Source organism: Lissotriton vulgaris, chromosome 8 (genome assembly GCF_964263255.1).
Source record: "Lissotriton vulgaris chromosome 8, aLisVul1.2, whole genome shotgun sequence".
Lineage (NCBI taxonomy): Eukaryota > Metazoa > Chordata > Amphibia > Caudata > Salamandridae > Lissotriton > Lissotriton vulgaris.
The window spans coordinates 852,936,374-852,962,009 of NC_141696.1; the positions used below are offsets into that span (position 1 = coordinate 852,936,374).

Genomic DNA, 25,636 nt, shown 5'->3' on the forward strand with positions numbered 1-25,636 from the left:
AATCTGATTTATAAATTATGCCAGCGTTCATGTGATGGCTTGAATGTAAGAGTGTGCAGTTCCTTAGACAAAAGGATAGTCTGAAAGGTCAGAGGAATATGGTCCAATAGGAGCAAATGCCCTCAAACACCCGAGAGGTGTCATGCTTCATCATCTGGGCTTGCTCCTTGTCGGGCCAGCGCAGCAATGCCTGACAGTCACCCGCGAAGTGGCTCTTTGCCGGGTATCTTTTTGTCTAGCTGTCTGATGAGTGTCAGTGTGTGGGGTTTAGAAAATAGTGTGCTAAAAAGGGAGATTACAATTGGTTAAGTGATGCTGGATTTAGATCAATATTACTAGTGAGGCTCACTAACCAAATTAAAACCAGTATTGCTCGTGTGGGATGCAATGGTCGTAAAGAGCAGTTGTAATTAATTTCTAAAGAGTGAAGTCAACATGTATATGTCTACTTTAGCCCCAAAGGAGTCTATTGGCAATTCATCAGGACTAAACAATAATTACCTACACTAAAGCATGCCTGATTCATCAATATATATTGATAAGTCAATTAGTAATTTGCTACCTAAGGTAACACAGTAAGATTCTATCTTGCTAATCAAAACTGATCTGAAAGACAAAAAGGACAGATAAAACAAAGAACACATGAGGTTTTTTAGATTCTGGTAGACGTATGGCAAAGACGTGTATTACATTTTGTTATGAGGCCCTTTTCCACCGGGCTGCCATGGGACCTTGTGGACTGTGCGGGGTATCTTGTAGGCCATACAGAGGCATCACTGAGGAACTGCCAACAGGACCACAACCAAGTCCTTCTGCCAACCACAAAGGGTGATGTCTCAGGGTCTGTGTTCTCTGGTCATCAGGACTCAGGTACACATGCCTTCCTCAGATAGTGTTTGGGTGACCAGTCTCCACCTGCGAAATCCATGCTTCCCGGAGTTGCTGCCGACTTATTTGTCTTGTTGGGATTTCCCCCTAACTAGAATTCCCTGGAGGCTCCTGTCCCTGGATTGCAACATGGCTGTGTGGGCTGTGCAGGACCTCTCATAGTCAGTACTGAGGGGTCGCTGCAGAACTCCCAACAGGGCCATGGCCAAGCCTCGTGCAACCCCAAGGGTGGATAGTCTAATGGTCGAGTATGCTCTCTTCGGCAGACCTCAGGTTCACGGGGGGTACACAGAAGGTTTCTGGGTGGCTTGCGTCTCACTGTGCCAGGAATATCTTGTTGGACTCCTGATGTTTCTAGCGTTTGGATTAATTCTGGGGGTGCGATGCTCCTTAGGTGTTTCTGGTGATGCAACTGGGTAATGAGTATGATAACTTTCTTACATTTGGGTGACAGGTGGCGATATCTTGCTTGAGGTGATATCATGGAGTGAGAAGAACTGGAGGGACTGTGTGGCCACTTCCGGTTACTTTTTGGTAGGTGTACTTGCTAGTCGTGATGTCATCGATGGCAAACCGCTGGTGGCAGGTGACTGGACGGTCGCACAGTGAATCGTGGGGCCTGGATGCAGATCGTGCCTGCTGGCGGCTTACGGCTGGTCCTTCCGCAAAGCTGTCTCCAGTGACGTCTCTGCACCCTGGTGGCTGTCTTGTGTTGATGAACACCTTCTCCAGTGCTGGCATGAATCCTCTTTCTTATCACTCGTCTCCCTTTTCTCTTACGCACCTGTGGTGATTGTACACCCTGCGGCATCATGCCACTATCTTCTACTCCTTTGCAATGTGGTGTCCTGTCACACTTTCCTTCCATTCCGGCCAGATTTCTCACTCTGATGTGGCGTCCTGCCACATGTTGCATGTTGGCTCCACGTGGGCTTCTCACTGGTTCTTCCGTTTCTTAGGACTGTGTCTTTCCTTTGTTACGGACCTGTTGCAGGTCTGTACTGTCAGTAAGACTTGCTTCTACTCCTCGTGGACCTCATGCCTCTTTTGAGGGGATTGTGCTTGCGCCTCAAGCCTGCACCGTGATGGCACTTGCTCCTGCCTCAGTTTAGGCACGGTAGGCAGGGTCACTCTCTTTATGTGACGTGCTCCTTCTTGATTGCAGTGCAATGTGGCATCCGGCCATGTTTTGCATGTGTTCAATACACATGTTGGGTTGGCAGCTCTTCTCTTGCCTTTCATGGGCGACTGACAACTCCGTTTTGAGGCAGTGTGAGGGAGGACACATCCCTGGTTCAGTGGAGATGTGGATGCTCTCCATGCTGCCTTCAGCATTGCTTCTCCTTTGTGGAGAGGTCTCTCTCTCCTGCTTGCCTGCCCATGTTATCAGGCTTCTGGGTGCTTGCATCACACCTTTTGGACTCTGTGATCTCGGTCCTACTTCAGGGTGCTCTTTTCTGGCACTTGGCGTGCTTGCTCTTCTTTCTTGCAGTGGTGGTGGTTCACTACCAGGAGTGTGTGATGCAGTTTCCTTGCTTGTGGTGACGTCAACTGCCACTGGGGGTTGCGCGCACACAGCGCACATTCTCCTTATGCACTTCATGGGCTGGCTGCCTTTAGCTTTGCTGCTTGGGTTTAGCTCAGCTATTGGCAGCTCTTAATCCTGAGTGCTGTTCCTTTCCCTAGTGCTGCTCTTTGCTTACTGCCCGTCTGTCCCCACCATCCTACTGAGGAATAAGGACTTTTGATTTCACTGAACATGACTGTCGTTTCCTTGGCATTACGTTGCTCTGTGGGGGTTCCTGGTCCTTCTAACCGACAAAGCAACAAGCAGAGAACAGGGGGGGGGAGGTGGCACTCTGTTGGCCAGTCTCTGGCTGTTGATCCTTGGGCACAGGGTACGGCAGGCCCTCTTTCCTCTTGGTTCTTTGACTCTTAGTCTCCTAGTAACCTCCCTTGCAGGCTGTCCTGCCGGATTGTCTCATCCTTCACTGGATGTATGCAACGTATGGCTGGTGTGTCATAAAGCACACCTCATTCCGCTGCAGAGACAGCAGGCCACCACAAGGGGCTCTACCAGTCCTTCCTTCTAGCAACAGTCATTTGGGGTAGAGGCTCTCTCACTTATCTATGCATTTGTTTTCCAGGTTTGCACCGCCCTGGTGCTGTGGAACTCAAAATGTTACTCCCAGGGGATGGGAGATTTGGGGGGGGTTTGAGCCTAGTCTCGGCTGACACACCAGTATAATAGAGGGACCGATTCAGTCCTCTGGTGGCCTAGAGTGAAACCGCATGCTCTTGTGACAATCTTCTGAGGTGGTGCTGTAGGTGACCATGTGGTGGCGCTGCAGCCTCTCCTCTCCTCTGTCCCTCTGTTGCGGCAGGCTGTCCGATCCCGGTCACGAGATTCGGAGAGGTGAGCACAGGCCTGCAGTGGTGCTCCTGGCAGTGGTTGCAGGTGGATTGTAGAAGCTCATGCCCACCTGCTGTGTGGAGGCACTGAGGTGGACTCGCTGCAGGACTGCATCGCTCCTTTTCACGGTGATGAACTTGCAGGTGTGACAGCAGGTTTGGACCACTTCTAACGCAGGGGGTGGAGAGAAGTTCCTTGTTTTGATCCCTGGAAAAGGTGATGTGTGTCTTTAACTATTTCCCAGTCAACATGGCAGCTAACTTTGATGTGGTACTGCCAAATGTCGCCATGTGGTGATGTGGCCACCTCAGGAGGCCACTGCAGACTTCCAACTGTGCAGGCCATGAAAGATGGCGCCTCTGGCCTCTTTGACATGCATAGTTTCAAGTGGGGCACACACAGGCTATTTCTAATGAGGTGGCTTGACTTGATTATACACTTAGCTCTGTCGGACCACCTCGTACTCACCACTCCTGCGGTGTAATAATGCTTGGTTTTGTGTTAATACCTCATGCGGCAGCCTTTACTGATGGTGCGGCATTGGGGTGCAGGTGTGGTGGTGCTTTCAGGAAGGAATCCTTGTCATGCTGGCTGCAACTCTTCTCCTGGACACTGCAGCTACATTTGCGGGCTTCCTCCTCTGTTGCTGCGGCTTCGTGTCATAAGTTATATTGGAGCTAGTCAGATCGGCTTGCTTCTTCCTTGCCCCGCAGGGGGGTTGGACGCAGCACATTCGCCGTCAGAGGCGAGGTCGCAGGGGCATGTCTCCTTCAGCACTGTAACCTGATGGGTTGCAAGGAGCTCTGTAAGTCCTGGTCTTTCTGCCTAATTCACCTTCCTGTGCCGACAAGCCACCCCAGTCACATAAGCATGTGGGCAGCGCTACATGGTCTGTGTTGTGCTGCTCTTCACTACTCCAGTTGGGACAGGTGGCGGCAGACTGGAGCCACTACGATTGCACTGTTTGACATGGGACATAGCATTCCCTGGGCGCTGGCATATCCTGATAACGTGTTTTCCATAGGCATCCTACAGGCAGCGCTGCTGTTAGCTGTCCCCTGCTGCTCTCCTCGCAGCTTCACTCAGGAGGCATGTGGCGGCCCTTATAGCTTTCTCTTTCCTTGTGGAATGGAAAAAGGTCTGTTCACCCTCTTCTGGGGTTGAGGGGTTCTGGGTGGCAACTGACATGTCCTGTCCAGGCTGGGTTGCCTTCGTATTGGCAGCAGATGCGGGATGCCTTACGATCTGGTTGCAGTTCCCCCCTGACCAAGCACACAGCCGCCAACAGCATACACATGGGGATTGACCCGCTTGTTGCCAGTGTAAAGTAGTGAGTGCTAGGCCCTCATGCTGAGGAATAATGGACACAGACACAGTGGGTATAGTACTTGAACTGGCCATGGGCACATGCGCTTGGCCCCTTTTATTACCAGGGTCACCTGACCGGTGACGCCTGTTATGCATGGGTGTAAAGTATGGATACAGCACAGGGCTGAACATTAGAATGTGTTCAGCAGGATACTACAATGAGGATGTCATTGCCATATAACATTGATTTGACACTGTTGGCTGGAGTGCTGATTCCTTTCTTTTGAGCAACATACTACATTTGCCAGGAGTTCCAGAGCTAAAAAGAAAGAGTAAAATCTAGCAGAGAGCATATCTGCCTGGTGCCATGGCTAATAACAATGTGGGCTGATAGGAAGCCATTACACTTAACCCCTGTAGTGGGACTACAGTACAGACATTGCATTATTGTGTCAAACTTTGAGCCAAGCTCAACTTGGCCATTGTGCGAAAGAGGTATTCACTCCACTAAAATAAATGCCTTATCTGCATCCAGGGAGAGGGCCACCTACTCATCTCCAACGCAGTGGGTACTCCACAGGAAATCAATTAGAGTTTGCTTATGGTGTAGAAGGAAAAGCCGGGAATGAAACCTACTTGGTTATTGTGCACGGAAAGCGAAATGACGTCTTAACCCTGTTAGCCAACATCTCAGCTACAATTTTAACATCATTGTTGATCAAAGAGATCAGTCTATAATTTCAACAATGTAAGGTCCTTCCCTGGTTTGGCAATCAGAGAGATATAGGCTTTGCTGTTCTTCGTTTGCAGGCAGTAAGAGTGCATGGATTCTAATCACATCTTCCCCAGGAGAGGGGCTGAATATTTGATGAGTAATTTTATAGTTCTCTGATTGGAAGCCAACCTTTCAGTTGGCATCATTTTAATAGTATCTGCAATGTATTTCTTAATCTGAAATATCAGAGTATAGTTCCACACAAATGTCTAACGGGAGTTACAGAATCAAGATGATATTCATAAAGAATAATTCAGCAAAGTTGTTCGTTGGGTCTTCAAATGACTCCAGTATGGCATAAAAAGCAGCAAATTCTCTGGTGATTTCTCATGGGCAGGTATGTAGGGTGTTACATTTATCATAGGTTGCCAGTATTGTCGATTTAGCATCCCTCTATTTCACTTGTAATACGAGGAGCCAAGTGGCTTCTTCCCCTTGCTCAGAATGCCTCCCTTTTATACGATGAAGGGCGTTTCTGGCCTTTTGTGCAAACACAGTATTTAGTTTATACATTTTTCATATGTTGGAGTAAAAGGTACTCTATCGAAATGGCAATGTTGTTCTCTGCTCATCAACATAGTGGTCCGTCCACCCAATTCAAATGCCGGCAGACCATTGTTTGGCCATGGTGGTGACTACTCCATCACCGCCGTGGTCAATCTTCTCTAATGGCTATTCAAAGTAAAGGCCCTCAGAGAATTGACTATTGTACGCCCACCCAATTGGGATAGGCAGACATATAACTGTTTTTTGCTGCCCGTCACCGCCAGGCAAACCCTAGCGGTAAAGGACAGTAAAAAAACACTAAATGCCTTCCTCACTATGGAAGTTGTCTCCCATGTCAAGGAAGGCATTATTTTTTTTGTATTTTCAAAAAGAAAATCCTGCATCAGGTTTTTCTTTTTGATAATCAAAAAGAAAATAGTTTTGTTTATTGGCCCATAATGTTGAAGGAGACCTGTACCAAACTGCAAAATAGCGATGACAGGAACTGCCATGACGATGGTTCCTGCCAATGCTTTACAAATGACCACCTGCTTGATGGTCATTTTTAAATTTGTCAGGTGGGCCGCCTTCAAACAATTAAATGAGGCACTTTGTATTTTCAGGTTAGCAGTCATAGGGGTGGAATGAAGGTAGAGATTTCTAATTCCAGGGAGGAGTTCCTCTTATTACATCTTTTTAATGCTACAGCAGCATCTCTCAATACTCAGCCCCATATATAAGATTTCCCAGCCACCCTTGAGTTTGCAAGCATAAACTAGAATCTATATTCAGTCAGTCAGTCAAATATTCTTTATTTCGGCATAAGCCATAAAAGAAGCAGTAAGAATAAAACATTTTTCGAGATAATTAAAAACGTCAAAACGCAAAAATTTCATTATTTACAGACGTAACAATAAATAGTTTAAAAATCATTCCATTTTAAAAAAAATTGTCCTTGCCCACCACATACGACACAAAAACCTGGAATCCACAAATACAATGTGCAAGTCCGTATTCGTTTTTAAAAGTCTGTAGACTTCCTTGCAGTGCCAGAGCCCAAGGTCTTACACAGTTTAATGGGTTCTTTCTGACGTAATTTGCCTTATCCTCGGCAAAGAAAGAGCACACGCAAGTCAGTCTCTTCCTTGGCTGGACAAACAGGGCAGCCCAGGTCCCGCCCGGGTACCCACTGATTGGTGTATGCGTTGAGCGGGAGACAGCCATGCCGAAATTGTAAATAAAGTTTCCTGGCCAGGTTGGATAAATAACGTCAAGCACAGACTCCAACATATATGTACATTTCACATCTAGGAATATAGATAGCCTGGAACCAGCCCTGGGTTTGAGATACAATTTGTTCATTTGAACATCCCAGTACTTCTTTATCAAGACCTTCCTAGTAAATCAAGACCTTCCTAGTGAATCTATATTCAAGTCTAAACAGTCTTTGAAGTAGCTTACCAATTTATTTTTTCCTGTGCCAGGGTATATTGTACAGTATACGTTCTTCAAGTTCTGTCCTTTGAGGCCAGAAGTCATAGGCCTATTTGCAGGGGTATAAGGGCATGATTCAATGCACAACTAATCCCAATTGTACAGCTGGAAATTCTGGGGAGGATCCTAGTGTGAGTCAGAAAGTATTCACCTCTGGATTTGTCATCGGAATAAGACAAGAAGATATGATCTTCTACTCCTGGGTGAAAAACTTTTTAGGGATCAACATGTGAGTGTTCTGACATTGAATCCTTGAGTAGTCGTCTACCATTATAATTTCTGATGTCCGGTGGACCAGAGTGATATAACACTGTGATCTAAATATTCCATTCCACAGGAACAAAGTAGCATTTCAACCCTAATTCTGACCATGCTAGTGTGCACTGCAAACAGGCAATCAGTAAATTATTGAACTGCTAGAAATGTTTTATTTTAGTTTACCTATGAGCTTTTAATTGGAGAAAAGCTTACTTACGGGTTGTACACGAATAAAAATTTCCAGTGATAACAGTAAATACATATTTATTTCTTAGGAATCAGAAAGGCCCTTTTCTGCTCTTTGTCTCATTTCTTCATGTCCACACCCCGCTTGTTACCACTGAGACATTTATTGGAACAAGTAAACATGGACTTTATGGAGACAATGTGGAGGAAATGGATTGGATGCTTGGTAAGTTTTGCTCTCTCTTTAACAGTCTGTCACTGACAGCATTGCAAGCAATATAGAGTAGGCTTTGTGTCTACTCTTACAAAGATTGGATGGCAGTCTTGTCTATTTAATTTTTCTGCTCCTGGTTCGTTGGCTTTACTCCATATTCTTGTCTTTGTACCACCCTAGGTCATTTTGTCATGTCACATTGCATCTAGACACAATGTGGCGTCTTGCTCAGAAGAGTACAAAATACCATTCCAAGGATGCCTCACATATCAACTAGTTTTGCCAATGTTTGCCCTCAATGTTATAAACATTTGCAATGCTAATAAAAATAGTGAACAAACATTGTTAATGCAAGATTGATTGTCTTTGTCATTAGTTGGTTTATGATCTGAAACAATAGCTCTAAGTGCAGACAAATATCTTAGCATTAATATCTCTTGCAACAAAAAATCCATTTGTAATATACACACCTTCTATCACCCTCTGGGCGAAAACTCTTTATTCATTGAACAAATCATGGAAATCATCACAATGAATGATAATCTTCAAAGGCCCCGAGTCTTCCTGGAAGACTTAAATCTACACTGGAATGATCTAAACAACCACTCATTGAATAGCCTGAATTCAATCCTATTAAACCATGATTTGTCCCAAATTTGTAACAGACCACCTTACAATAAGGGTGAGACTCTGGACCTTATAATCTCAAAGACAAACACCATTTGCTTGAAGTCCATTAGTTCCTGTGACTGGACAGACCAATATTGCATCACCTTCCTCATCAATTTAAGGCGAAATCAAAGAAAGTCCAACCGAAGAAAATAAGACATTGGAAAAAAAATCATCATAACATAAACCACAATTAACTAACTACCCTTTGCAATAATACCTTCATTCCACAGACCAACATGGATGATGTCAATGACCTCACAGACTTCTACAATACTTCCATATTGGAAATTACGGACTCTTTCGCTCCCCCTCAACAAAAAAATATATCCAATAAAAACTCAAAGCCTTGGTTCAACGACAACTCAAACACCAAAAGACGTTATCTAAGAATAGCAGAAAGAGCTTGGAGATCTTCCCCATCCTTGGAACTTCTAAAACACTGAGGAACACATTCAACAGAAGAATAAGACAAGTGAAAGCAATTTTTTTAGAGCACAGCTTGAACAAGCCAGAAATTAGCCCCAAAAAGTATTTGAAATAGTCAAGCAGCAATCATGCAATACATCAAACCCGTTAGACTCCGGATTCAGCACCCTTCCAAATTGCGAAGAACTGGCTACTTTCTTCAAGGAAAAAAATGCAAAGATGGAAAACAAACTACAACTAGCAAAGGAACTGCTACCGGCTTCCCTATTCAGTTTCTCATACACCTGCCAGTGTGGGGAAGGTAAAGAACAATCCTGGCACCCCTCCAAAAACAATGCCTCTTGGAACACCTTCTCCCCAATCAGCGAACATGACATGTACAACATTCTTTCTTCTTTAAACCCATCTAATCACTTCGCTGACCCACTACTTCTCCTCTTATTCAAAGAGATCACAGTCAGTATACTCCCCCTATCGACCAAAATTGTAAATGCCTCACTATGTCAAGCACTATCCCTTGCTGCCTAAAAGTAGGACAAGTAACTCCCACTTTAAATAAATCCAAGACAGACTGCTCTGACCTTAATAATTTTCCCACCCATCGCCATCATCCTGACTCTGGCAAATTGTGCCAGAGACAACTCTGCAATCACATGGACAACTATCAATTCCTTAATCAACACCAATCAGGTTTCCATCAAGATCACAGCACTAAATCTGCACTTACTTATATTGTGGATTACAAACTACAAATGCTGGATCTAAATGAAAGAATCATGCCTTCTGATACTGCTTGGTTTATCGGCTGCCTTTGGCATGGTCAAACATGATAGTCTAATGAAACTACTAGAACGAAGGATGGGCATATCAGGGTTCGTATTTCAATAGTTCTCCTCATTCGTCCAAAACAGATCCCCAAGAGCCAAAATGAATCAATTTCTGTCTAAGCCCCATGCAATCACTCTTGGCGTTCCTCAAGGATCAGCTCTCACACCCATCCTCTTCAACCTATTCTTGGGACCACTGGCAAACCACTTATAATCTGTTAACATCCTTTACCATATTATGCTGATGACAATCAGCAGTATCTCAAAATTGCCTCCCCAGAGGACATTATATCCCTCAATTCCAGCTTACAAAATACACATCTCTGGCTCACGGATAACCCTGGGCGAAGCACTACGCTAGCGGAGTTTGCGAAGTTTGCGCAATTTCGCACTACGCGAGCTGCACGTAGCACAGCGTAGCGTAGTGCAGCGCTCATTTTTTGCTTGTTCGCGGTCCTGAACGTCATGTTCGCGACCGCGAGCCAGCAAAATGACATACCAGCGAGATTCTCAACGCGGGGAGGTAAGGTTTCTCATTGTGAGTGGTTGTGCATGCTTGCGACCGCTCCCAATGAGAAACTACCAGTTCGCGTTGAGTAAGCTGCAGCTCGAGTAATAATCTACTCGAGCAGCGGAAAACTACAGCTCGCACTGTCCAAGATGCCGTTTTCAATGATTGCACAGTGCCGGATGCTTGTCCGCACTGTGCAATCATTGAAAACACATCTTGCACAGTGTGAACATGCTACTACGCAGCTCACGTAGTGCTACGCGAAGTTTCCGTAGTGCGAAGTGCATTTCGCGTAGCTTCGCGTAGCGCTACTTCGCGAACTACGCCCACCCTTACTCACGGATAATCCTCTCAATCTCAACACTGCTAAAACAGAATTACTTCTCATCCCTCCGCCGAATAACATCCCCAAGATTGATCTTTGGTTGAAACATCTTACAGCCCTCAAATGCTCACCTTAAACATAGACTCTCCTAGATCCTTTTGTATTACATTAGAAAACATCTGAATATGCAGGATCGCATTAGTGCAGCCACCAAAGGAGCAAACTGCCAACTGAGCATTCTGCAGAAACTTCAGCCCTACCTTCATAACGAAGACCTAAAACAAGTGGTCCAAGATCTGGTACTGCCCAGACTGGATTATGGTAGTGCCACACTATGTGGCTTACCTCAACACAAACTGGCCCCTCTAAGAGCCTCCCTCAATATGGCAGCCAGATTTGTTCTCTGAACAAAAGAAACACACACATCTCCCCGGTCCTAAAATCTTTCAACTGGCTACCAAATGAAGCAAGAATCCAACTGAAAATTGCATTGCATGCATGCTGCATAAAGTGCTACACTTCAATACCCCAGTTATCTGGCTCAAACCTAAAAAAATCAGGGGCCTGCAGACTCTCGTGAAGTGCGCACACCTTGCTTCTGAAACCCCAACAAACCCACAAAACAGAGCGTTCTCGGTTATTGCACCTGAGATATGAAACTCTCTACCACCAGACGTTTGTCTAATCTCCACCACAGCCTCCTTCAAAAAAGAAACAAAATCTTTTCTGCTCACTAAGTTCGTACCAAAAGAAAATATATCTGTGACTGTGAAAATGTATCCATACTAACCTCTTTACGGTGATTGACAATTTTATCACTGACTTTAATGGAGACCAAGCCTTTTTTCTATTTTACTTTCTTATGTGTTTGTCTCTCTTGCATGTGTCTTTTGTTTACATGTCCAATTGCTACTCTACCTCTCATCAAGTTCAAGTTTTTATTTTATGATTTGGAACTCGTGAGAGGTCCACATAAAAAGTGCAACAGCAAAACAGTACAAATATATAAAATCATTCAGTTGTTACAAAATAAAGATGACCGACCTGATTAATATAAATTCAAAAAACATTTTAAAAAGTTAAATATTCTAGAACAAAACATTTCATTAGGGGGGCTTAAGATCGCTTCAAAAAATGCATTGGCAGATAGAATACCTAATTTCAGACAAATTGGTCTTATCCACTTACGCCTTGAATTTGACAAAGCTGGGCAAATAAACAAAACATGGGAGAGGTCTTGGATCGAATGGTTACACAAAGTACATATGTTGGAAGAACCATACCATTTGGATAGGAGATTATTCAAGGGTAACATGTCTTGTCTTAGCAAGTACCAAAAACGCCGAATGCCATGTGGAAGATTCCAAGATACATAATATTGTATGGATTTAAAAACATAGGAATTAATCAACAACAGACTGCTTTTCTTTGATACAATAGAGTCTCTATCCGACATAAAGCTTAACCTCCACGTTGCTGATTTTAATAATGCCTTTGATTGATAAGAAGAAAGTGAAAACAAAGAGGATTCTTCCAATCGCAACAAAGAGACCGCCTTTCTAAAGTTTTTTATGATTGGAGAAAGTTCTTTTAAAGGACCCAGTAATTCCTTTTGAATGAGATGTCTTAACGTGGAGGGTTCGCATTTAGCTAGATAGAAGACCCATCTGACTATCCCAGCTAGTCCTTGGACCCAGCTACTTCTTATGCCAAACTCAAGCCTAAGAGAGGCCACAGAACAGGCGGAATTAACAGAGGATAGTTGTCGCAAGAGTCTACCTTCAATAATGTGGAGAAAACCCCATTTGTTCACATCAATTAGTTCAGTACCGTACAGTAATGAGGAAGGGATTTTTGCTAGGAAAGCTTCTAACAAGTAGGGAAAATGACGTTTTCCTGTGGCTTTATGAAGAGCGTTTAGACCCTTGCCCTCTACCTCTCATCATGTAAAGCACTCTGATACCCACTAGGGTCATGTTCGCCCTATACAAAACTTTCTAAATAAATAAACACATAAATATGATAAGTTCAGAATTCAACAATGAGGTCAACATGATGTTTTCTTCATTGATGATGACGTTTTTGGCTTGCAGGTTGTGGTACAACTTCCAATTTTGTGAAACATTATCTACTTCCATTTTAATTCCTGAATTTTGTTTTAGTTGACTGTTTTTTTGCCATGTGGCTATCTTGTCTATTTCATTTTCCTGTGCCTGATTAATTGACCTTACTCCCAGTTCTTGTTTTGTCCCACCTTAGGGCGTTTTATAACACATTGTTGCACCTAGACACAATGTAAATGCCTCTCTTGGAATTCCACAAAATTCCTTTGCAAAGTGGCCATCCATGTGTTCCTGCTTAGCCATTGCTTAAACTCAATTCTATAAGCATTTGCAATGTTAATAAGTACAGTGATCAAACAGTGGCAAAGCAAGACTGTAGGAAATTGGGTTACAGTTTAAGGGGAACGAAACTCTACTCAAGCAGCAACAACAGTTATTGTCAGTATGAAACACAAGCAAAACCCCAAATTAACCTTTGCTCAACCCTCTAGTAGCTTGGCACTAAAGCAATCAAGCGTAACTTGGATGCAATGTGTAAAGTTTTTATGTAGCACACAAACAGTAATAAAGTGAAAACACAACACAAGAAAAATCCCACACCCATTTCGAAAAATAGACTCAAATGTACTAAATTATTTGAGACAAAACTACAAAAAAACACGAGTAGAATTTGCAATATTCAATTTTAAAGATTTAGGTAAAAATAGGGCTAAACAGCACAAAGTGCCAACTGTGGTTATCTGGTTGTGCCAGACCCGGACAAAGTCACTGGTTCATGTAGACCACCATGGAGCTCTGGCAGGATACAGGGACCGTGTTAGGCCCGCTTAACAAAGTACCTTTTGTCCTTTGTCCACGGTCTGTGTGTTGTTGCTTTGCAAGGCTTCACGTTGCATGTTGTCGGTTCCGATGAAGGTGTGCAGAGAGGCTTTGTGGGGTTTGTGTCACTCTGCATCTATTCCGGGGAGATGTGCAGTGACGCTTGGTAGGGTGTGCATCGCTCTGCAACATTTCGATGAAGCTGACAGCTGTGTGGCCAGACTTTGAGGGGTTTTGTGTCTCATGTTGATTCCAATAATGCTGGCAGCTGTGCGTGGAGGTTTTGCCGGGCATAGAATAGTTTTGTGTCAGTTGTGATGGGGACATCAGCTCTACTGGCAGAGCGACTTCAGGTCCTCTTCTAAAGGTCCAGAGCTGGAGTGCACCACTTGGCAGGGCCAGAATCACAGCAGGCAGAGTCCAGGTGCAGTATTAAAGGCAGTTGAGCCTTTTCTGTCCATGAGGCTCTGGTCAGAAGGTCAGCCAACAAACCCTTGAAGTCACTTTGGTGGTCCTGGGTTAAAGGTGCAGGTCCAATTTTTCTCACCCAGGCAGCAGGGCAGCACAGCAGCAGAGTGGCCTGACCTTCTCTTGCAGTAGATTAGCTAGGTAGTCCTTCTGAGTCTTCCTTGGGTCCAGAGCTGTACTGAGTTGGGTCTGAGAGTCCACTATTTATCCTTCGTGCCAGCTTTGAAATAGGAGACGTTTATAGAGGTTTCCAGCCCCAATGAATATTCTTCCTCCCTTCCCTAGCCCAAACTTGTCTAGTCACAAAAGACTAGTGTGAAACCCTTTGTGAGTGTGATGAGGCAGAGTCTTTGTGATGCGCAAATGTGTTAGGTGACAATTCCGTCCCCCCCCATCAAGTCAGAGATGGCCCATCCTGCCAACACCTATTCCCCCTTTGTCTCTCTGTCGGGAGTGGTACACACAAAGACCAACTGCCTGCTATACCTAGTCAAGTCAAGTCAAGTCAATAAACTTTATTCGGATATTACATTATCCATAAAAGTACACACATAATTACATACATGGTCAGGATAAAAAATCGCATTAAAATGGGGTAACATTGCTGAATTTTTCCTTATTAAAAACGATAACCACTAAAAGTGCAAGGTGTCATTATTGTCTGGATCCTCCAATTCATGTCTTTTTCTTTGGCATTTATCGAAAAAGAAAGTGCATATGCAAGAATTGCCCTTTAAAGTAACATAATATATACACAGAACACATGTTTTGTGCATCAATTAGAGCGAGAGCTTGCTAGGACATTTAGCAGCATTATTTAAGGTGCCAATTTTATAAAGTGCATAGAGCATAATTCTTGGTTGGTAGACCATCTTCATAAAGTGCAAAGTACAATGTCAACCGATGATCATAAAATAGACAGATTTCTACAACTCAGTATATGCAAGTAGAAAATAAATAACATCTTTGGATACCAATAAAACATTTTGGCCAGATAGGCATTAGTTCTCGAATTATTTTGATTCATATATTTACAGATAGCAGCGTAAATTAAAATGTGGATGTGCAAAGTGCAAATAGGCCTCTTCCAAGTGCATATTAATCATGTTGGTCTAGTTGAATGAATATTAATTCATAGAGGAACGGGATCGGGGGTTCCTTTTGCAAACAGCTTTCAGGCAGCAATAAAAATGTCAAGATAACTCTTTAGATTAATGTTCTTGCTTGACATATCTGTATTTTATGTGGATATCTGAGTGGATTAGTAAAACTAGCCTTTAACAATGCTTTAAATCAAATGAAATGTATGTGAAAGAGGTGTTATGGAGAGATGAGCGGCACGTTTGTCAGGTGGTAGTGTGGGAATCCGGGGAGGAGGAGGTGATTGGGAAGGGGGTTGTCCAAAACAATTGTTGCAAAAACACAGTTGATGGACAGAATGTAGAACAATGTCATACATTCACCCCAGTGCAAGGATCTGGGCCTAAATCCATCGTTTTTTTGCACTCCACACCAACCTGGGTTAGACACTGGCTATATGCAAATCAGCTCTGACCCTGTGCCTCATGGGAACAGTCCAGTCCGAACTACCAAGCCATGTCTTTCCCAGATCGGAATCAAGCATCCAAGGAACGGTTTCTGGCTATCAGCCTTCATCAGCCTGGATAGCTTGACTCCAGTGGTGTGGAGAGCCTGGGACTCACGTCTGAGTATACCCAGCACACTCGGGATGAAAATTGCAAAAAACACAGTTGATGGACAGAATGTAGAACAATGTCATACATTCACCCCAGTACAAGGATCTGGGCCTAAATCCATCGTTTTTTTGCACTCCACACCACCCTGGGTTAGACACTGGCTATATGCAAATCAGCTCTGACCCTGTGCCTCATGGGAACAATTGTTGCACAGGGCGCCACCAGTGCTAATGTTGGCTCTTGCTTCAAGGGTAGGGCTGAGACATGTTTAAATGGCTACTTAAGTGTGTGGCATGATGAGCACACCCACTAGAAGAATAAAATGTGCAGACCCTGGGTACATGGAGTACCAATGTATTAGGGACTTGCAAGTAAATTAATTGTGCCAATTGGGTGGAAACCAATTTGCCTATGTTTAATTGGGAACGCACAAGTACTGTATCTCTGCTTAGCAGCAGTACAGTGTGCAGAGTCCCAAAAGCCAACAAAAACTGGTTCAGAATACAGGAGGATGAAGGAAAGAACTTTAGGGGATGACACTGCAGAGAGGGCCCAGTCCAACAAAGACTGATTGGCTTTGACAGTATTTATTTGATTCATTCACAATTTAAGGTTGCTCTTAGCTCTCAGCCTGCTTAACCTCTCAATGGGCCTACCTAAGTGGGTTAAGTAAGGTATCAACATAATTGTGGCATTAAATCTGACGTTGAGTCGAGATTTATGTTATTTTTAAAAATATGCAACTTTTAGAAATTAGCCACACTGTGATTCAGCTGGTCCTGTGTCTGTGCAGAAGCCCTGGGCAAACAGCTCAGAAGACTTGTAAATTACTCCCTGGCTCAGGAAGAAATGCAGTTGCTGTAGAGTGAGGAGTGACCTCCTTTCCTTGGAAGGCTGCAAGGGGTGTTAGCCCAAAAGGCAAGCTTCAAAGGGCAGGTCGCCTTTGAAGGGTCGATTGTGACAAAACTCCTGGGCTGGAAGCCTTTTGTTGCTATAGACAAGTTGGAGACAGGGCCATAGAGGGAAAACCCATCCCCAAATCAGTTTTTTAGAGGGCGTGTAGCCCTTACATAGCCGCACCTTTAGGGTGGACGAATAAGCTCCTGACAGTCAAGAGAAGGTTCAGACATTTTGAGAATGGAAATAATATGCACTCTGGGATTGCCAAATGCCACACATCACAGGAAAATTTCACCAACTAGGAGGGGACTTACTAGCCAATTGGCTAGTGGCTGTCTTGTCCCCTCGCACATCTGGCACCCTGAACCTCAGTGCCCTGTGAATTTAGAGAAAGCACCATAAGAGGAGAGTCCTGCTGCATTTGAAGCTTCATGAAGAGATGCTGAACTGCTGACATGACTGCACCCACTGTACTTTGGGCTGGTGTAATTGGACAGTGCCTGTGGCTGCTGGCTCTAGGAAAGTTTGAACCAGTGACTCGAAGGGTCATTCGGCTGTCCCCCTGGTAAAGCAGTGCCACTCCCAAGGGATAGTCGCTGGTCGCCGCTGGGCATGCCAGGAGACAAATCTGAGATAGCCACAAGTTTTACCAGTGTCTGCTAGTCCCGGGAGTGCTATCAGAGATAAGATCCATCAACCAAGAGGGACTTTAGCCCCCGCCAAGGACTTTCGCTATGACAGCTGTATCGCAAGATCGAAGGCCCAGACGAAGCTGGCCTTCTACTGTCTCAAAGAGGTCATTGTGGGACCCCACATGTAGTGGTCAAATTTAACTCAACCCACCTGTGGACCGAGAGATCAACTACACTTCACCCTCGTGGACCGCACTGCACCAGGAGCATTCTTTGATTATCTTTTGCTTGTATCCTTTGCATATGGACCACTCCATTGATGTCTATGACATTCGTCCTTTAAAGTGTGGACCTAGCTTTGAAAAGGCTCTTGTGACCAGGTAACTGTCCAAAGTGTCCTTACTTGACAAGTGGACCTCTGCCCTGTTAGCATTCATCACCCAAGCCAGGCCGGAGTCGTCGAAGTAACTGTTTCAAACTTTTCAAAAGTTTGCAACGCTTTTTGTTGAACAATGCTTGTTTGCAGTTGCATTCAAAAGTATTTATTGGTTCAAAAATCTATGGGCCCGATTCACAGAACTAACATTAGACAAAATCCTAAACTTACTACCATTTTGGTATTCACAGAAGGCACTTACTCATTTTGGTATTCACAGAAGGCACTTACTCAATTAGGTATTCACAGAAGTTAGGAGTCATAACTTTAGGACTCCTAAATGCCTTCTGTGAATACCGAAAGTCTTAAAATTTTGATTTTTCTCAGTTTAGTAGTAGTAAAGTTAGGACTCCTAACTTTAGGACTTCTAAATGCCTTCTGTGAATACCAAAAGTCTTTAGGACTCCTAAATGCCTTCTGTGAATACCGAAAGTCTTAAAATTAGGATTTTTCTCAGTTTAGTAGTAGTAAAGTTAGGACTCATTCCTCACTCCTCATCCCTACTTCTCATCCCTATTTCTCATCAATGATCCATATTTCTCATCCCTGCTTCTTATCCATCATCATTACTTTTAATCCCTGCTTCTTATCCATCATCCCTACTTCTCATCCCTGCTTCTCATTTCTACTTCTCATCCATCAACCCTACGTCTCATCCGTAATACCTGCTTCTCATCCCTACTTCTCATTCATCATCCCTACTTCTCACCCATCATCCCTACTTCTCACCCCTTCCTCTCACCCATCATCCCTACTCCTACTTCATCATCTCTACTTGCAATACCTGCTTCTCATTCCTACTCCCCATCCATCATTCCTTCTTCTCATCCAACATCCCTACTTCACATCCATCACCCCTGCTTCTCAGCCCTATGTCTTATGCGCCATCCATACTTCTCATCCATATTCCATACTTTTCATCAATCATCCCTACTTCTCATTTATCATCCTTACTTCTCTTGCATCCTCCACAATCCCTACATCTCACCCATCATTCAGCATCCCTCCTTCTCTTCCATCATGCCTACTTCTCATCCCTACTTCTCATCTATCATCCTACTTCTCATCCATCATCCATACTTCTCATCCATCATTCATCATCCTTAATAATTATCCCTACTTCTCATGAATTATCCATCATCCTTACTTCTCATCCATCATTCCTACATCTCATCCCACTTCTAATAATTCATCCATCATTCATCAATGCTCCTTCTCATTCATACGTCTCATCCATCTTCCTTACTTCTCACCCATTATCCATCGTTCTCAGCCCTACTTCTCATCCATCAACCCTACTTGTCATCCCTCATGCCTTACTCATACCAATACACTTTCAAAGTTGTGAAACACACCTTCACATGATTGGATGGCAACAGCCAGTCAAAGTTAAGAGAGAGGGCTGCATTCTATTGATCTAATAAGTCTACAAAACAGTGATAGATGGAAGGCTTGAATTAATCTCGGCCACTGGTAATTACTCGGGATAGCATCCTAAGACATTGTTTTTTTGCACACCAGGCCACCTCAGTTTAGACCCAGTTTTATGGAAATCCTTCTTGACGCTGCTCCAATAGGAACTGTGCAGTAGGAAGTGCCAAGCCTGGATCTCCCTGAACAGGATCAAAGTGCAAAATAACAATGGATTGGTATGCGGCCCCAATAATTGCCAGTGACTGAGATTAGTTCAAGCATTCCATTCATCACTTTTTTTTTGTAGTTAGCTTTGTCACGCTAAGTGGGACGGGAATGCCCAAACGTGGGTCTTGTGTACTCTGTGTCACTGGAACCGAGCTGCACCAGCCTAATGAACCTATATCTAGGGGGAACCTGTCCAGGGCTGCTTGTGTTCCAGCTCATGGAGGACCTGGCTTACATTAACTCTGGAAGATTGTTACTGTAAGTCACTGCTAAGTTCCTATATGCAGTATAAGTGTTTTTCCCACTAGGATGGCATTACCTGTTTTCTGTTTTAAAGTATTTACCCAATAACTTGGTGTCTAAAAATATATACAAGTATGAGTTATTTTTCTACATTGGTGTGGATCTCCTTATTGAGTGTGTGTGCATATTTTATTGACTGTGTGCACAAATGTCTAAGACTCCTCCTTGGGAAGCCTAAGGCTCCTACACCACACTATCACAAAAAGAGCACCTTGGGATTGTTAAATCTGGCTCAAATTAGGCACTCTTTAGAAGCATTTACGATTGGTATGTTAACAGAGCCAAACAATAGCACCAAATCAGGCATAAACTGCAGAGACTCTTTCAGCTCTATTTTATTTTTGGGGGATTGGTAAAATACTGTTAGAGAATGATCTCAAATCTCTTTGTGTTTTTCTGACTAATCTCAATGACTTTACATTCACCAGAGAAAGGTCTTCACTGAACTACAAGCTGTTTATAAACTAGTGGCTCCTATTGCTTCTGGGAAGACAGCAGACTCAGGGATGCATTTTTTGAGTTGCAGACTCCAGTTATGATTTTGCTATCTCCATCACTAATACAATGTAACAGATTCTGAGTTGAATGGATTTTAACTGGGATAACTTTTCTTTTTTTTACACTTCTGGTAACATTCTCATTCAGGCCAGTATTTATTGAAGGAAAGAATCATGAGATAGGGGAGCTGAATCAACTATATCATTTCATAAATCAGATTTTGGACTAGCATCGAAGAGTGAAGCAACTATTTTCATAAATATGCCTATGTGTTCATTTGAGCCACTTGCTGCAACTGTCAATTTATTTTGCGCAAGTGTAGCATGAAAGCGACAAACTTGCAGTGCATGAGAAATAACACAATTGCTGTATCCTTCACTGCCTTGTGAAGCGAGGCTGGAGGCCTTAAAATCGTGGGTAGCCACTCTGTTTTTGTTAGGGGGGAATATTTGGCGGGAAGAATGCCGGCAGCTAAATCAAGTCAGAGACCCCTCTGTAGTGATGGCATCTGGCTCGGCCTCCATGCACCAGTCACCTTGTTGAATGCTCCAAGAAGCAATCGAACGTATGGAAGTTGCATGTGACGTAAGCAGATTCACTAAAAGAGATATTGTCATTTATTGGCCATCCGACGACTATGGTGCAAGGATGCCTGTGTTGAATGCAGGATTGTTTTATGTGCAGGAAGGTGGCATATTCCGGTTTTCATGTGATATGTGCTGCAGAATGCAGCACACATTAGAAAGAGGATGATACAAATGTTGTGTTGTGTGCTTATGAGCTCGAGCATGCTAGTGGTCCTAGGTGGACTCCTTACGAGAATTACATAATTGATTGGGAGATATCTGGGTGTGTCTGCCTGTGGTTAATAAAGTTCATGAGACAGCACGTTCAGGTAACGGTTGCGTGCAGTTGAAGAAAGACATGCAAACCAGAGCTCCATGTGTGGCATAGTCGTTTGCATGCTCCCTGGCTGGGGAGGCTCCTATGGCTGTGGATGAGATAGGGAATATCTGCCTTGAAATAGCAGACTGCTCTTCCTGAGAGTTTGCTGTGGTACAGAAAACTGCTTTTACGTGCCATGTGTGCCCCAAGAAACAGCCTAAGGGTGACATTTGTGGAGTAAAAGTGCCACTCCAGCTCTCACAAAGTCCTTGTAATATGGTAAAGGCCATACAGTGGAGCACAATTGGTAGTCTCACCAGAACTCACTGGTAAGGCTGAAAGAAGAAATACTTCAACACTGAGTAACACAGAGCCATCATTGACACAAAGCGTAACACGCAAAAGGCAGCAACAACCAGGTACTATGCATAAAGTTAATAGCGTTGATAATCAGGTACTGAATCAGTACTCACCACCAAGAAAGAAGATGGATCCCTATGACCTCCAATTGAGCATGGTGACCCAAATGCAAGCACAGGGGTTGTGTTTGCTGAAGGTACGGATTGCTTGGTGCAGCGAATGCTGTCGTAACAGCACACTCTAATCCAAAAGTGTCCGAAAGAAGCACCAAACACTATGCAGCTGCTTTCCTGAAATCCCCACCACTGTTTGATACCGCCAAAACCAGACTATTTGCACCAAATGGACGTCCTGGGTTGAAACGTGTGATGACTTCCTAGACTCTCTAGAAGAAGTGGATGACAAAAAGATCATCAAATACTTAAAGAACCTAGAAGGTAATGGAGTAAAAGGAGTGGGAAGGAAAATGTCCCAAGCTAATGAAGTATCATACGGTCAAATCATGAGGAAGTTGGAGGCCAAGTTCAATCCAATGCGGCATGCAAATTATGAAAGGTACGTGTTCAACCAAGTGAGACAACAACCAGGTGAGATGATGGATGAGTTCGTTGACAGACATGACATGCTCGTTAAGCACTAGAAATTCAGTGAGTTCAATGATGAAGAAGCCATGCATCTGAGAGTCATTGATCATTGCTTGTCTTATTCATTCAAAAGATTCATGCTATGAGAAACACTCCGTTTGGAGAAAGTGCTCATGACTGCGAGAGCAGAGAAACTTGCAGATTGAGGAGCTGCTGACATGAAGGCCGGAGTTGCTCAGAGTGAATCTGTGTCGAGCGTGAAAAGTAGGCAAAAATACAAATGAGAGGTCCATAACGTGGTGTCTCTGAAGGAAAAGATGTTGTGTTTCCACTGTGGATTCTCCTTTCCACATGACAGCAAATGTCCTGCTATCGAAATGAAGTGCAAAAGCTCAGGAAGGATAACAATTTCATAATTATCAAGCGAAAGAAAAAACTAAGTGCATCACAATGAGAAGAGGATATGGCTCCACAGAAAGCTCCAGAAAGGCTCTAGCCACTTCCACAAGGCCACGCAGCAATATCAACTGAGTTAAGTGGAAATAAAACAAAGTTGATCATTGTTAAAGTCACTATCCACAGAATCGTCAACGTCATTAGTGAGTGACAATGATGAAGATGGATGTGCAATGTTGATGTTGGTCATTGAATGATGTGCACATATATGATTGGCTGCTTGTAGAGAGGAACACAAATCTAAAAATAATCCCCATATGAAGCAACCAAAATACTTTCAACATTTCCTTAAGATCATGCTCAAAGTGGATGGGTGGCCTATAACAGTGGTGCATCCATGAACCCCATGCTTGCAGAAAAATACAATGAACTGTCCCCAACACCATGTTGTACAGCGTCTAAAACAAACTTGTACACAGGGGCAGTTTCTATGCCACACTGGAGTCAAGGATCATTTGCCATGACCGTACTACATAAGAAAACAACAGTACAAGTGCTAATACATTGTACCCCGTCGAGTACATGCTTACTCAGTTTCAGCCCTGCTGCTGACATGGGACTGATCTCTGTTAACTTCAACCTAAATGCACACTCTGAAATAGTGAGTTAATTCCCCTCATCGTTTCATGGACTTGAAAAACTTGAGACAATGAAGGTGCAGCTTTATATCGATGAAGATATTCGCCCTGTTGCCCAATGGCACTGTCGCATTGCTTTCCACTTACTGGAAGCCGTTGAGAAGGAACTGGAAGCACTGTTAAAGCATATTATCATCGAAAGCTTTTTTGGTCCTATGCTATGGGTCTCACCCATTGTAGTGGTGCCAAAAAGGACAGTGGAGGTTTAGTGACATCTGTGTTGATAAGCACCAGGCTAACAAAGCAATAGAGAGAGAGAGACATCCAGATCCACACATTGCGGATATGATCGCACAACTGAATGATACCAAAGTCTTTTCTCATATTGATTTGAACAAAGGTTACCATCAACTGGAGTTGGAAGTAAACGGTAGGTACATTACTACTTTTTTGACTTATGTTGGTTTGTTTAGATATAAACAATTCAGTTTTGATGTGTCATCAGCTGCAGAAATCTTTCAGGATGTAATTTGTCGAGTGACTGAACATGTCACACATAGTTTTAGCTACAGTGACGAAATCCTGATGTTTGGAGCCATACGAAACCAGCATGACAAAATACTCAAACAAAGTGTGCAGTCTGCTTGCTGATGCACCTCTCACTCTGAATGCAGAGATGTGTGAGTTCCACAAAAACTGACATCCATTCTTTGGCCACGTCTTTTCTGAGAAAGGAATATCTCATGACCCTGAAAAAGTGTGAGCATTGTTATCCCCTTGTGCCCTAGAAGATGTGTCCATGCTGTGATCCTTTATAGGCAAGGCCAGTTACTGTTTTAGGTACATTCATGATTTTGCCACTGTGGGAGCCCTGCTGAGGGACTTAACAAGGTGGAATGTTTCTTTTACATGGTCTGAGTGTGAATAACGCTTCAAAACAATTAAAGCACAATAGAAAATGTGACTGAAATGGCATCTTTTGATCCTAAACTACACACAGAGGTGGTAGATAGATGGTTGGTATGTTATGTTATGTTCTCTGGCTTACAAGGCAGGGGTGGCCTGGAATTCATTTCCTTTGGACCTACATGGTGTCCAGGACCCGATGTTCTTCAGGAAACGGTTCAAAACTCAGCTTTTTATCTAACAATCCGCTGATCTCTGTTCCTGTTTGGTTTCACGCCGGGACACTCTTTGAGTAGCTATGTGCATTTTAAATGCTAAAAACATAACATAACATAGTAAGGGCTTGTGAACACTTTCATGTGTTTCTGTATGGAATGCAATTCAACCGTATCATCGACCACAAGGCATTGCTCACTATTTATAGGAATCTGAAGCCCAAGATTCATCCCTCAAATTGACAGGTGGGGGAGGCGACTGCAAGAGTACGGCTACACCAATGTGCATAAGCCAATAAGCCAATGAAGGATGAAAACCCTGCAACTACTTTTCACAAGTGCTGTTACAATGCCTCAGTACAACATCTAATGCAGCAGAAGCCTATGTAATTTCATAGTAAAGTCTCGCATCCCTACAGCTTTTGTTCTTTGGGATTCATGTTCTTATTGACAATACTATTTTGTCTAGTGTCCTCTTCCTGTTTAGTATCAAAACAAATAACCTCCTCATTAGAGCACAGGCATTATCGACGACATCCTCAATATATTGCTTTGTCTGACTGCTTCCCTTTTGTACTTCTTGATGCATTTTGTCTTACTCTACTATTGAACATTCTGACTCTGATTTCCTTACAATCTGCCTTTGTCTCCTGCTTAAATTCTGTACTCTTCTGTGAGTGAATGTTAGTCTTCTTTCATGTACTTTTTAACCTTTCTTATTGGTTCTCAAAGATTGTTTTTCAATGTCTTCATTTTGCACTCTTTCTAATTGTGCACTTCCAATTTTAAGAAATGTTTTTGTCCTCTTACCAGCAGCTCTTTGCTCTTTTGCCACTTTTTCTGCAGTTTGCCCCTTTTGTTTCTCAATTGTGAGGAGAACGTTTTGTTGCTGCTGTTTGTTTCTTCTCTCACTTTTTGATGGCATTGTTACTGTCTATACTTTACTTGCGATTGATGCCTAAAATGAGAAAATAATAAGTACCTATACCTTTTAAGTATGTACAATCACATTACATATTTGAATTTCTTAAAAACAAACATAAACACTTGTATTATTATAATATACCTAATATAGACACAGATATATTTGTTCTGCCATTAGCATACATATATAGAGAGACAAAGACTAACTGAAATAGACATTCACTGGCACCACTATAGGTGTTCTCCTACACTTATCCACATACGCAGCTAAGTACTCACACAACCTCATCCAGTCAAGAAGTCTTCAAGACATGTGTCAGGCCTAGTTCTGTAAAGGTTGAATGCTTGTGTGAGAAGCGGTATGGGTGAGTTGATGGGTGTTAAGTAGCTGTATGAGTGAGTGAGAGGAGGTCTGAATAACTGTATGGGTTAGTAAGTGGATATGTGACAGCTGTATGAGTGACTGAGTAGGTGTGTGAGTGGTTGTA

The 25,636-nt window shown here is 43.3% G+C and overlaps 1 protein-coding gene across 1 annotated transcript in view; it reads left to right on the plus strand.

Annotated features, from left to right (window-relative positions):
- The window catches only part of LOC147698101 (arylsulfatase H-like), a 433,996-nt gene that overhangs the window by 275,218 nt on the left and 133,142 nt on the right, over positions 1–25,636 (plus strand). The window contains exon 6 of the mRNA XM_086934776.1: positions 7,898–8,034. Coding sequence (XP_086790902.1) covers positions 7,898–8,034 — 137 coding nt within the window. The remainder of the gene's footprint in view (positions 1–7,897; positions 8,035–25,636) is intronic.